We start from the raw sequence: 12,382 nt of genomic DNA on the forward strand, positions 1-12,382 counted from the left end.
AGTTACATAGGCCGATTGACAAAGGTGGGCTAGGCCGACCCAAGATTTGTTTTATTATTATGCATTCGGTCTCAGACATTTGGCTCATTGGTTGCTTCCACCTGAGAGAACCCCTCCCTGGTTTTATATTGAACAGGAAGTTCTTGCCCCTATTTTGCCATTGCAAAGCCTTTCTATCAAACTAATTAGAGAAGTTAAGTTACACCCCGTTATCTCGCATTTGCACTCGGTATGGACAAAAGTGTCCAGAGTGTTTAATTCTGACATTTATTTAAATGTTGCCTTAAGCATATGGCTGAACCCAAAATTATGTATTAATAAGTCCCCTTTATGCTGGTCAGAGTGGATTGTGAGGGAGGTTAATACGCTCGGTGACCTATATGAGAGTGGAGTGTTGCAATCCTTTGAAAATTTGGTTCAACATTTTGGGATTCCCAGATCTCAGTTCTTTAGGTATTTACAGCTGCGCCATCTGCTCTGTACTATTTTTGGGAGTAACATACACCCCTTAAAATGGCAGATATTCTGGAAGTGGTGATTACTGCTTTTGGAAAAGGTCATGAAGCATCAGTGTTTTACTCCCTGCTAATTCAGAGTCTGGGGGATGGAGCTTTAACTTCTATCAAGAGATTATGGGGGAAAGATTTAAACTTGGTATTGGAGGAGGGAGTGTGGGCTAGGATTCTAAAAAACATCAAGTCTGTATCTAGAGATGCAAGGGTGCACCTTATGCAATTCAAGATTTTACATAGATGCAATTGGACCACCTCTAGATTGTATAGGCTTGGTCTTAAAGACACACCCACCTGCTGGTGATGCCAATTGGAGGATGGAGACATGGCCCATGTTTTTTGGTGGTGTGTTCAGATCCAGGTATTTTGGTTGAAGGTTCAGAGTTTTGTGTGTGACGTGCTGGGCACTCGGGTTTCGTTTTGCCCCAGAATCTGTGTTTTGGGCGATGGGGCGGTCATCGATGGGGGGGATAAACACATAAGTAGTCGGCTTTTGACCAGTGTTATGATAGGCAGACAGCTTACCTTAAGGGGATGGAGGTTGGCTGGGGCGCCCTCATTTCAGGAGTGGTGCGCGGAGATGGGGAGGGTGGCAGCTTTCGAGGAGGTGTTGTGTAGAAGGCTGTGGATCTGGGATTCATTTGATGGGAAATGGGGCAGTTATTTGGCGTTTTCAGGGGACTCTCAGGGAGGGGCTGTGGAGGGAGAGGAGTAGTTTTAGATATGTATGATTGTTACATGTTTTGTTGTTTTGTTTTTTATTTATTTTTATTTATTTATTTTTTATTTTTTGTGTGTGTGTACTTATGTGTTGCCAAGGGGATGTTTGTTGGGGGTCGGGGTGGGGTTGTTGATTGTGGAGGGGGAGGGGTAGTAGTGGGAGTTAAATGTTGATTCATTGTACATATGTTTTGTTTTTTGTCACCTTTATAAATCAATAAAAATGTTAATCGAAAAAAAAAAATACAAAATAAGTAAATACAGAAGTACTCTCACTGTGAAATAAAGCGGAGCCTGCACTGCCGTTCTGCTTAAGCAAAACTTGTGTATCTAGCGTCTTTAAAGGAAACACACCGGCGTTATATCTTTAATGCATCGTTTATTTAAGTGAAGTGTCCCGATCTAAAGGGGAGAGATTGAAACTGCATCCCGGCTGATGCACAATCTGTCGCGTGGTAGCTTGTCCCTCGTGCGCATGCTTGCTGCAGATAGAATATAATGTGATTGCTCGTGACTTATTGAATCATAATATATGTGTCACTGTACGTTTCTTTTCGTGAAGAAAATCGCCAATACGCAGCTTTATTAATAAGAGACAGTTTTTTGTGTGTGTGTGTATGTGAGTTAAAGATGGATTGAAGTGAAAAAAGGTAGATACGTTTTTTATTTGTTTTTGTTTTGGCTTGTTTTCCAATATAAATATCTAAAACTCCTTTAAAACAATGTACATTTAGTTTAGGAGCTATACTGCAGAAGAAAAAATTGTTATCTGAAAATGTTGAATATAATATTAAAAATTCTAATATTTTAAAATATCTAAAAATCCTTAAAAAAAAAAAGCAGCATATAAGATATTTAGACTTGCTTCTAGAGAATAGATCTTAAATATAAGTATATTTTGTTTTTACTGCACTCGCAGAAGTATAACCAAGTAAAAAAATCAACAACCCCACCCCGACCCCCAACGAACATCCCCTTGGCAACACATAAGTACACACCATGTCATTTAGAGGTATTTTAAAAGATGATTTTGTCCTCTTTATGGTTAGTAAGCACATTTAATACAACCTATTATCTAGGGGCACAAGCTTAATAATCGTTTAAATGTTAATGATTAATCGTTGCAATTATCGCCCAAATAGGCGAATAAATGTTCTAATAATCGTAAGATTAGACGATTAGCAAAATAATCATTAGTTGCAGCCCTAATATGCACAACAATCGGATTTGGTTTGACAGTTGTGTATGTTTCATCACTAGTCTCAGTCACTGAATGTTAAAGGGATAGTTATCCCAAAATATAAACTTCTGTCATCATTTGCTTACTCTCATGTTGATGCAAACATGTGGCACACAAAAGGAGTGATTTTAAAGAATGTTAACACTGCTCTTTTCCATGCAACGAAAGAACAAAAAAGGTAATAATGACAGAAGTTATTTTATTTATTTACATAGTCATTTTTTGAAATGACTATTCCTTTAATCTAATGTATTGTTATCTATCCTCTCTTTTTAAGCCATATTTATCTCCGTAATTCAATCCTTCAGTCAATAAACGTGCAGAAAAATGTTATTCCGCAAAGTGTGTCCGTGTGTATGTGATAAAGGGAATGAGGGAGGGAGAGATAATTGTCTGATGGTCAGTGGGGCCCAGTAGAGAGGAATGCGTACTATTTCCTTCAAATATAAACACACGCCATAGCAAAAGGGAAGGATGTAATTGTCCTTTTTCTGTTATTGTTTTTTTAATTTGTTTGTTTGTGTATGTGTGTATATGTCAAAAATATGTTCAACAATTCCTCCAAAAAAAAAAAAAAAAACTAATAGCCCTACTACTTGATTGTTACATGTATAATTTCTGAGGAGTGAAAGAACAAGAGAATATTAAAAAAATTAGTAGTGGGGGCCTGGGTAGCTCAGCGAGCATTGACGCTGACTACCACCCCTGGAGTCGCGAGTTCGAATCCAAGGTGTGCTGAGTGACTCCAGCCAGGTCTCCTAAGCAACAAAATTGGCCCAGTTGCTAGGGAGGGTAGAGTCACATGGGGTAACCTCCTCGTGATCACGATTAGTGGTTCTCGCTCTCAATGGGGTGCATGGTAAGTTCTTCATGGATCGCAGAGAGAAGCATGAGCCTCCACATGCAGAGTCTTCGCGGTGTCATGCACGACAAGCCATGTGAAAAGATGCGCGGATTGACGGTCTCAGAAGCGGATGCAACTGAGACTTGTCCTTCGCCACCCGGATTGAGGTGAGTAACTGCGCCACCACGAGGACCTACTAAGTAGTGGGAAATGGGTATTCCAAATTGGGAGAAAAGGGGATAAATAAAAATAATTATTAATTAATTATTAATTAATTAATTATTAATGGTACTTGTTATGACAAGCATCACTACAACTATTGCTCATACTTGAGAAATTTGAACAAATTCCTAACATGAATGACACCTCAAATCGTGCAACTTGTTGTAGAGAGGTGTGCTAACATGATGAGACTTAAAATATTCATCTGGCGGGTTATAAAATGGGGGAATCCCATATACTTTAATTGAAGGAGGGTCTCAAGAAATAGAGACCAGAATATCATAAAGACTTTGGGATGGGTTATCTTTTACTTGGGCCAGTAAACCACCCTGAACATCTTAGCAACCACCTACAGTAGCAATGCCCTAGCAAATACCCAGAACACTCTAACAACCAATTAACAACTTGCTTAAAACCACTCAGAACTGCATAGCAACACCCTGGCATCCACCCACAACACCTTAAAATTGTGGTGGCATCTTTGCACAGGCATACATGACTTGCATTTCTTCAGAAAATATAAAAATCTCATTCTATTTATAACCTATTTTATAATTGTAACACACGCTCTTAATTATAACACTCCTCTTAACTCTGATTTGTCCATCAGATAATCAGATGGCATGTGAAAGCATGTGTTTAAGTGTGTGTGTGTCCTACATTCCTCTAGTGACCCCAAAGCTTTTTGGTGTTTTAACAGCCCAATCTCCAGAAACTAGAAACAGAGAACAGACCACCCCCCCCACCCCCGTTTTTTTTTTTGTTGTCTGTTTCTCTCTTTTTTTGACTTCCCCTCTCTCCTTATTTGGTAAGGCTGGAGTTCTGCTGGAAAGAAGTACATTTTCACTTTCCTCTCTTAATGCTTTTATTATCAGTTTTGACTAGAAAATCTTTGTGTGTATGTCATTTGGTTGCATTTGATTTTACTCCCATATTTATATTTAGGCAGAGGCTATTTGCATTAAGTGTAAAAAGCACAAAAAAAAAAACAAAATAAAAAAACTTCTCTTTGCACTAAGTGCAAATAGCATTAGATACTATTTGCACTCTAGTGCAAATAGTGGCAGATACCATTACACCTCTGTTTAAATACTTACAGTATAGGGGCATCACTGCAGCATTTTGATAGTGTTTATTTGGAGACCCACAAACCCCTACCCTTAAACCTAACCATACCTTGGTATGGTACAAAAATTAACCATGGTTTACTACAGTAACCATAGGATCACCATGGTATTTTTCTAGTAAAATCCTAGTAACCACAAAATTAAAAAACATGGTTACTATATTAACAACATATTACTGTAGTAACACCATTGTTAACTGCATCAAAACTATAGTTTCCACAAAAAACATAGTTACTATAATATTACTACAGTAAAACAATGGTTAATTTTATTTGGATCAAACCTCTCTCAACTACCCAACCTTCACTGTAACCAAATCACTGCAAGGAATCACTTTTATTTATTATTATAATTAGTATTATAGGAAATATTAAGAGTGGAGACAAGGGAAAAAGGATGACAAAAGGCGGGATTCGAACCTGGATCGTCAGCATGAAAAAACACATTCACACCATAGTAACACCATGAGCCACTACAGTGGCCCTTTGTTTCCACCAGACTATTGGAGTGTAAATAGTCACTTAGTTCTTGGTTCTCTTAACCCACTAAACGTCTAAAACGTTAACCAATTCACCTGTAGCCTCTGCCAACAAGATGGGATATTTGCACTTAATATAAATAGACACTCCGTTATATTTATTGTGCATTTTTTTGGGATATTAAAATAATATTCGTATCGCAGCTTAATATGCAGAGACAACTTCAAGTAAACCATTTGTAGGTTGACACGCTATCCAAACATTGCTCTGTTTGTTTGAGCTTACCGCCGGGCCGACGCAATGGCTTGAGTTTGGGGCGGGACTATCTGTTTTGCCAAACAATGGAAAATGGGTAGGAAACCTGCTTGAAAACAATCATCATTTTAATGATGAGTTAATTATTTTAAGTGACAATATTGAGAGGCTTTTTTTTTAACAGAAAAAGTTTTATAATGGTTTTTATTGAATCTTATATGAGAGACTATGCCTAATCCCTTTTTTGTTACAGTTACTCACACTCACAGTTTACATACTGATTTTCATACTCATTTTCTTCCTTAACATTTATGATCACACTGTCATCTTGATCTTTAGCAGCTTTTGTGTGATTGTTAAACACTTGTGTGATTGTGTGTGTACGTGGTTGCAACAGTAATGATGAGTGATGCTTGTATTCTGTTTGTCTGTGCTTGGATGAAATGTCTGTTCTCTCTCTCTCGGTCTCTCTCACACTCTCTCTCTCTGTAGACTGTCTGTTCAGACTGTGTCCCATGAACAGATACTCGGCACAAAAACAGTTCTGGAAAGCTGCCAAACCTGGAGGAACCAGCACCACAGACACAGTTCTGCTCAACAAACTCCATGTAAGTGTGGGTTTGTGTGTTTGTATGTGTGTACACCACTGACTGCCCCTTACGTCCATGGATAACAGCATCTAAGCTGGTTGAAGCCGACAGGTGGTTGGACACAAACATGCACCTCGTATATACATAGAATGAAGAAAAGATACTGAAAACTCAAAAACAAACAGACATGCTCGTAAATTAAGCAGATTCTGGAGAATGCTTTGTGGGCCATCTGAACAACGTTAAAAACGTGTCATTAAGGAGAGCAAAATTTGTAGTTTGCTCATCAGATTCAGTTACCCAACAGCCTCTTGTTTGGAAGACAGTTCATTGCCTTGTATATTTATCAACCTCTTTATAGTTTGATGGGAGGCTAAAACTGTCTTTTCAAGACCTACTTTTGTGCAGCAGCCAGTGCACGTGCTCCTGCAATGTGGAGCCGTGGTGCTCACGTGGGTGATTTAGGTTCATGTCTGGTATGCAACGTGTCTTCATCCCTCTCCCTCTCTTTCTCTCATTGCTTTATTTAGCATGCTGCTGAATTAGAGAAAAAACAAAATGAATCAGAGAACAAAAAGCTTCTAGGAACAGTTATTCAGTACGGCAACGTCATCCAGGTAAATCTCTCTCAAACACATACCCAAATGTTATATTACGCATTTTAATTGTCTGTAGATATACAGAACAATTAGGTGCCCTTTAAAGGAATGTTCCAGGTTCTAAACAAGACAAGCTCAATTAATAGCATTTGTGGCATGATGTTTATTACCACTATTTATTTTTATTTTTTTAACTCATCCTTTGATTATTAAAAAAAAAGAAGCAAAAATTGCAATTGAAGTACGGCACTTACAATAGCAGTGAATGGGGCCTGTCCATAAACATTCAAATACGTACTCTTCCCAAAGTATAGCCACAAAACGTAAACATTACACATGTTATACATGATTTTAGTGTGAGAAAATCTCTTACTAATCTTATCTGTGTGAAGTTAAATCCAATATTACAGTTTAGTTGTCATGGCCAAGTAAAACACAGCAATGCCAATAAATCCCTGATTTTATCACACTAAAGTCATGTTAAGATTTACTATTTATAGCTTTTGACTTTTAAACCAGTGTGTATTTTAATGGATATGGGCCTCTTCCACTGTAAGTGCCTTACTGTAACTGTGATTTTTGCTTCTCCTTTTTTTTTTCTTTTTTTTTTTTTATCTAGGGAAATTATTTTTTGTGGTAATAAACATTATGGCAAAAATGCTTTTAATTGAGAATAAATTGTTTTGAACCTGGACATTAATTTAGAAATGCTGATTAATTAGCACTCGACTTGGGTTGAAATAAATAACACAAACTTAAAATGGTGTGTGTTTGTGTGCACACATACCTGCAGCTTCTTCATCTAAAGAGTAATAAGTATCTGACAGTGAATAAGCGTTTGCCGGCTCTTCTGGAGAAGAATGCCATGCGTGTGACTCTGGATGCTGCAGGGAATGAAGGCTCTTGGTTTTACATCCAACCTTTCTACAAGCTCCGCTCTATAGGTGACAATGTGAGTATTTCTATCACCACGCTGTGCTCTATTAAGAAGAGTGGAAATATTTACCTTTCAGTGTTCTATGACAAACAGAGTGTGGTGTGGTATAATGTGACAACATAGGACAATTTCTTCACAACATCTGATCCTTAGTTATGAACTTAATTTTATGATGTAAAGACTGTACTTAAATGCATAAAAGAGTGTTGTGGCACGTTTGGAGCTGTATTGTTTTGATTAATTTGCAGGCCTCTGCTGCTTATTTGATCCATATATCTAACCAGGATGCTGCTAGAGTTCTACTACTATGGTTTAAGTGTGTTCATGTTTGTTTGTATGTGTCAGGTGGTTATTGGAGATAAGGTTGTGTTAAACCCAGTAAACGCTGGACAGCCGCTTCACGCCAGTGGCCATCAGCTTGTGGATAATCCTGGATGCAATGAAGTAAAACGCACTCACACAAGCACAAACACAAATGCAGTGGCCTCAAAACTTACAGTATTTGGACACTTTTGCACACTTAAAAAATGTAATGTAAATGTAAAAAAAATGATTAGAGAACATAATAGCAAACTGAGCGGCATTCATTTTAAAGAAAGTTAGCACAGGCACACTTTTCAAGCTAAACATTTCACAAAAAGAAGAAATTCTAAAACAATTTATGTACTGTTAAAAATTAAGATAAAAATTATTTAACACTTTCTGGTTGTCGAAATTAGTGGAACATAGTTAATGTGAAGAAACTACACCTTGGTTACTCTGCTATGGCACCTGTATGCTGTAACTTGAGGGGAACTGACTTCATACATCCACAAAAAATAAACTTGAGACCAGTCCATTGAAGTCAGGTTAGTAAGAGTAAAGCTCTAACATCACTGGTTTACAGATTGCCATGTTTTGTTATCTATGCAATGAAATTCATGCGTTTTTAAGTGTAACTTAAGTGTCCAAATAGTTTTTGGGGTGACTAAGTATACAGTGGAAATATTGCCACATCTCTCTTTTGCTTGTCTGTTTTGGTCTCTCTCTCTCTCTCTCTCTCTCTCTCTCTCTCTCTCTCTCTGACTCTCTTTCTCTTCTGTAACTAACAGGTGAATTCAGTGAACTGCACCACCAGTTGGAAAATTGTTCTCTTCATGAAATGGAGCGACAACCAGGAGGTTGTCTTGAAAGGAGTATGTTTCATACACATAAATACACAAAGAACAGAATAAAAAAAGAATAAAATTGTTTGTGGTTACTTTTTTAAATCCCACCTCACAGCAAGGATTTTTTTTTGTGTTGAAGGAATTGTTCACTCAAAAATGAAAATTGTATTTCTCATTTACTCACCCTCATGCAATCCCAGATGTGTGTGACTTTCTTTCTTCTGCAGAACACAAAAAAAGATTTTCGAAGGAATATCTCAGCTCTGTAGGTCCGTACAATGCAAGTGAATGGTGACCAAAACTTTGAAGCTCCAAAAGCAAATAAAGGCAGCGGTCCTATCAAATGTAAATCTTGCATTGCAATCTCTAGGCACCATCATGATTTCAAGCTTGATTACACTTCCTAATGCGTGATGAATTTGCATGCACTAGATGGCGCTAGGAAGTGTTATTGAGCTTGAAATCACGATCGCCAAGGAGACGACTGATGTCAAGATTTATACTGAAAAAGAAGTTATATTTGGTCTGTTCTCCCCTAAAACCGATTGGATTGCTTCAGAAGACATGGATTAAAACAATAGAGACATATTAATTACCTTTATGCTGCCTTTATGTGCTTTTTGTAGCTTCAAAGGTTTGGTCACCATGAACTTGCATTGTGTGAACTTAAAAAGCTGAGATTTCCTTCTAAAAATCTTTGTGTTTGACAGGAGAAAGAAAGGCATTCACATCTGGGATGGCATGAGGGTGAGTAAATGATAAAAATTATTTTCATTTTTTGTATATCTAATCCTTTTGTCATAAATATTTGTGATCCTTAAACGAAAGTATGTGTGTTATCAGGGCGATGTAGTCAGACTGTTCCATGCCGAGCAAGAGAAGTTTTTAACGTGTGATGAACACAGAAAAAAGCAGTATGTGTTCTTGCGTACCACTGGGCGCCAGTCTGCAACATCTGCTACCAGCAGCAAAGCACTCTGGGAGGTAGAGGTAAGGGTAGGACTGTGATGTAATAACTTTGTGAAATTTAACAGAGGTTTGCTTATGAGAGCAAGAGAGACAGAAAATGTTGCTTTGAGAAACACGTGAAGGTGAGTCTGATTATATCAGTTTGGGAACCTAAACAGATGTTTGTGTGCTTTGCAGGTAGTTCAGCATGATCCGTGCAGAGGTGGGGCAGGCTATTGGAACAGCCTCTTTAGATTCAAACATTTGGCGACTGGCCATTACCTTGCTGCAGAGGTTAGACTGATATGTTACCCAGAATAAGAGTTTGCAAACTTACATAAACACACTTGCACATTTAAAAATAGTTGTATTGTATATCTATGTATTTAGAGAGTGTGATGTTAGCAAGAGTAGAAAACAGGCAACATTTTTATCTAATTTTTCTCACCTTATTGTGATCAGGTAAATCCAGACTATGAAAAAGAATGCCTGGAGTCACGTTCCTCTGTGAGTGTGTGCTTGAGAGACTGTGTGTGCCCAAAGTAAAGCAAAATCACCCAAATCTCTTCAAAACTCACTATTTTTCCATTTGGACAGCAATGAGATTCAATAATAGAGCAAATGGATGCTTTTGCAGAAGTATTATGCTTTTCAGGGTTTCTCCCAATAAAAAGACCCCAGCAATCTCTGATGTCTTCTCTAGAGTTTCAGAAGAGATCTCGATAGTTTCTCAACAATCACGACACCAAAGCCTGCAATCAAATGTCGGAGGTTTCAATATGAGCTCAACTATTTCTCATTTAACTATTACCATGTTATCTGGGCTATATCAGAAGCCTATATTTTTAATAGAAACATCTAAGGCATAGTTGATATTTAAATTAAACAACTGAGAACTAGACTAAGTCTCTAAGCTGAGCTATAAAAGAGCAACCTTTGAGTAGTAACAGTGTTCTTTGTGTGTGTGTGTGTGTGGGCTTGTTTGCATGTGTGTCTGTGTTTTTCCCTCATCCAAGCTTCTTAATTCATAGCGTGAGCAAATTTAGGGTCTCTTTTGAACTCACATCAGTTACACCAAAACAGGCTATTATACCTTTTTTAAAGAGATGGCAGACTGAGCAGTGTTGTCATTGGTGATTAATTGTTTTACTTGCACCTCAGCTGGACTCCGAGCATGAAGTGACGCGGGCACGTGCACGGAACCCTAAGGATAAGGTTATTTACACACTAGTGTCTGTTCCTGACGGCAATGACATCTCGTCTATTTTTGAGCTCGACCCCACCACACTGAGAGGGGGAGACTCACTTGTGCCTAGGTACAGCAAGATTACAACATATTTGCTCCATATAACATCTTCTATTTAAGTACACTAATTTTGAATTTGTGTTTTATTTTTACCTCAGGAACTCATATGTGAGGCTCAGACATCTCTGCACCAATACCTGGGTCCACAGCACCAACCAGCCAATAGACAAAGATGAAGAGAAACCAGTCATGCTAAGAGTGAGTTTTTGTTTGTGTGTGACTAATTGTGTGTGGGGTTTAGAGAAATAATAAAAAGCACATATTTATGGATTAATATATTAAGTTTATTTTCTCAGATCTTTGATTTCTCCTCACTATTTCTCTTTTTCAGATAGGAACATCTCCTCTAAAAGAAGATAAAGAGGCCTTTGCCATTGTGCCTGTGTCTCCAGCTGAGGTCAGGGATCTGGATTTTGCTAATGATGCCAGTAAAGTGTTAGCTTCCATTGCAGCTAAACTTGAAAAGGGCACCATTACGCAGAATGAGAGGAGGTAGAGAATGAATCCATCCATCCATCAATCCACATGTCAATAATTCTTGTCTGTCCACCTTTCCATCCAACTGTCCATCCACCATTCCTTCCATCCATCCATCCGTCCAGCTGTCAGTCATCCCTTCCATCCATCCACCTGCCAATCATCCATCCATTCTCCTTCCCATCCACCCATCATCCATCCATTCATCTGTCCTTCCATCTGTCTGTCCATCCATCCATCTGTCCTTCCATCCATCCACCTGTTAATCATCCATCCATCCATCATCCACCTGTCGATAATCTGTCTGTTCACCTTTCCATTTATCTGTCTGTTCATCATTCCGTCCATCCATCCTGCTATTCATCCATCCCTCCATCCACCTGTCAATCATCCACCCATCCACCTGCCAATCATCCATTCATCCATCCACCTACCAGTCATCCATCCATCTGTCCTTCTATCTGTCTGTCCATCCATCCATCCATCCACCTGTCAATCATCCATCATCCATCAATTCACATAATTCTTCTGTCTGTCCACCTTGCCATCCATCCACCATTCCTTCCATCCATCATCCATCCCTCCATCCAGCTGTCAATCATCCCTTCCATCCATCCACCTGCCAATCATCCATTCATTCTCCTTCCTATCATCCATCCATCCATCTATCTGTCCTTCCATCCATCTGTCCATCCATCCATTCACCCATCCACCTGTCACTCATCCATCCATCCATCCATCCCACTGTCAATCATCCATCCATCCATCCATCATCCACCTGTCGATAAAACATCTGTCTGTTCACTTTTCCCTCTATCTGTCTGTCCATCATTGCTTCCATCCATCCTGCCAGCCATCCATCCCTCTATCCACCTGTCAGTCATCCCCCCATCCACCTCCCAATCATCTATTCATCATCCACCTTCCAATCTGTCCATCCATCCGTCCTTCCATCTGTCTATCTCTCCATCCATCCAT

The 12,382-nt window shown here is 38.7% G+C and overlaps 1 protein-coding gene across 1 annotated transcript in view; it reads left to right on the top strand.

The window, feature by feature from the left end:
* LOC127448635 (inositol 1,4,5-trisphosphate receptor type 1-like) overlaps nucleotides 1–12,382 on the top strand; it is an 82,939-nt gene that overhangs the window by 21,758 nt on the left and 48,799 nt on the right. The window contains exons 4-13 of the mRNA XM_051711313.1: nucleotides 5,892–6,007; nucleotides 6,520–6,606; nucleotides 7,382–7,540; nucleotides 7,871–7,969; nucleotides 8,617–8,700; nucleotides 9,517–9,663; nucleotides 9,820–9,915; nucleotides 10,783–10,937; nucleotides 11,026–11,125; nucleotides 11,259–11,419. Coding sequence (XP_051567273.1) covers nucleotides 5,892–6,007; nucleotides 6,520–6,606; nucleotides 7,382–7,540; nucleotides 7,871–7,969; nucleotides 8,617–8,700; nucleotides 9,517–9,663; nucleotides 9,820–9,915; nucleotides 10,783–10,937; nucleotides 11,026–11,125; nucleotides 11,259–11,419 — 1,204 coding nt within the window. The remainder of the gene's footprint in view (nucleotides 1–5,891; nucleotides 6,008–6,519; nucleotides 6,607–7,381; nucleotides 7,541–7,870; nucleotides 7,970–8,616; nucleotides 8,701–9,516; nucleotides 9,664–9,819; nucleotides 9,916–10,782; nucleotides 10,938–11,025; nucleotides 11,126–11,258; nucleotides 11,420–12,382) is intronic.

Source organism: Myxocyprinus asiaticus, chromosome 12 (genome assembly GCF_019703515.2).
Source record: "Myxocyprinus asiaticus isolate MX2 ecotype Aquarium Trade chromosome 12, UBuf_Myxa_2, whole genome shotgun sequence".
Taxonomy (NCBI): domain Eukaryota; kingdom Metazoa; phylum Chordata; class Actinopteri; order Cypriniformes; family Catostomidae; genus Myxocyprinus; species Myxocyprinus asiaticus.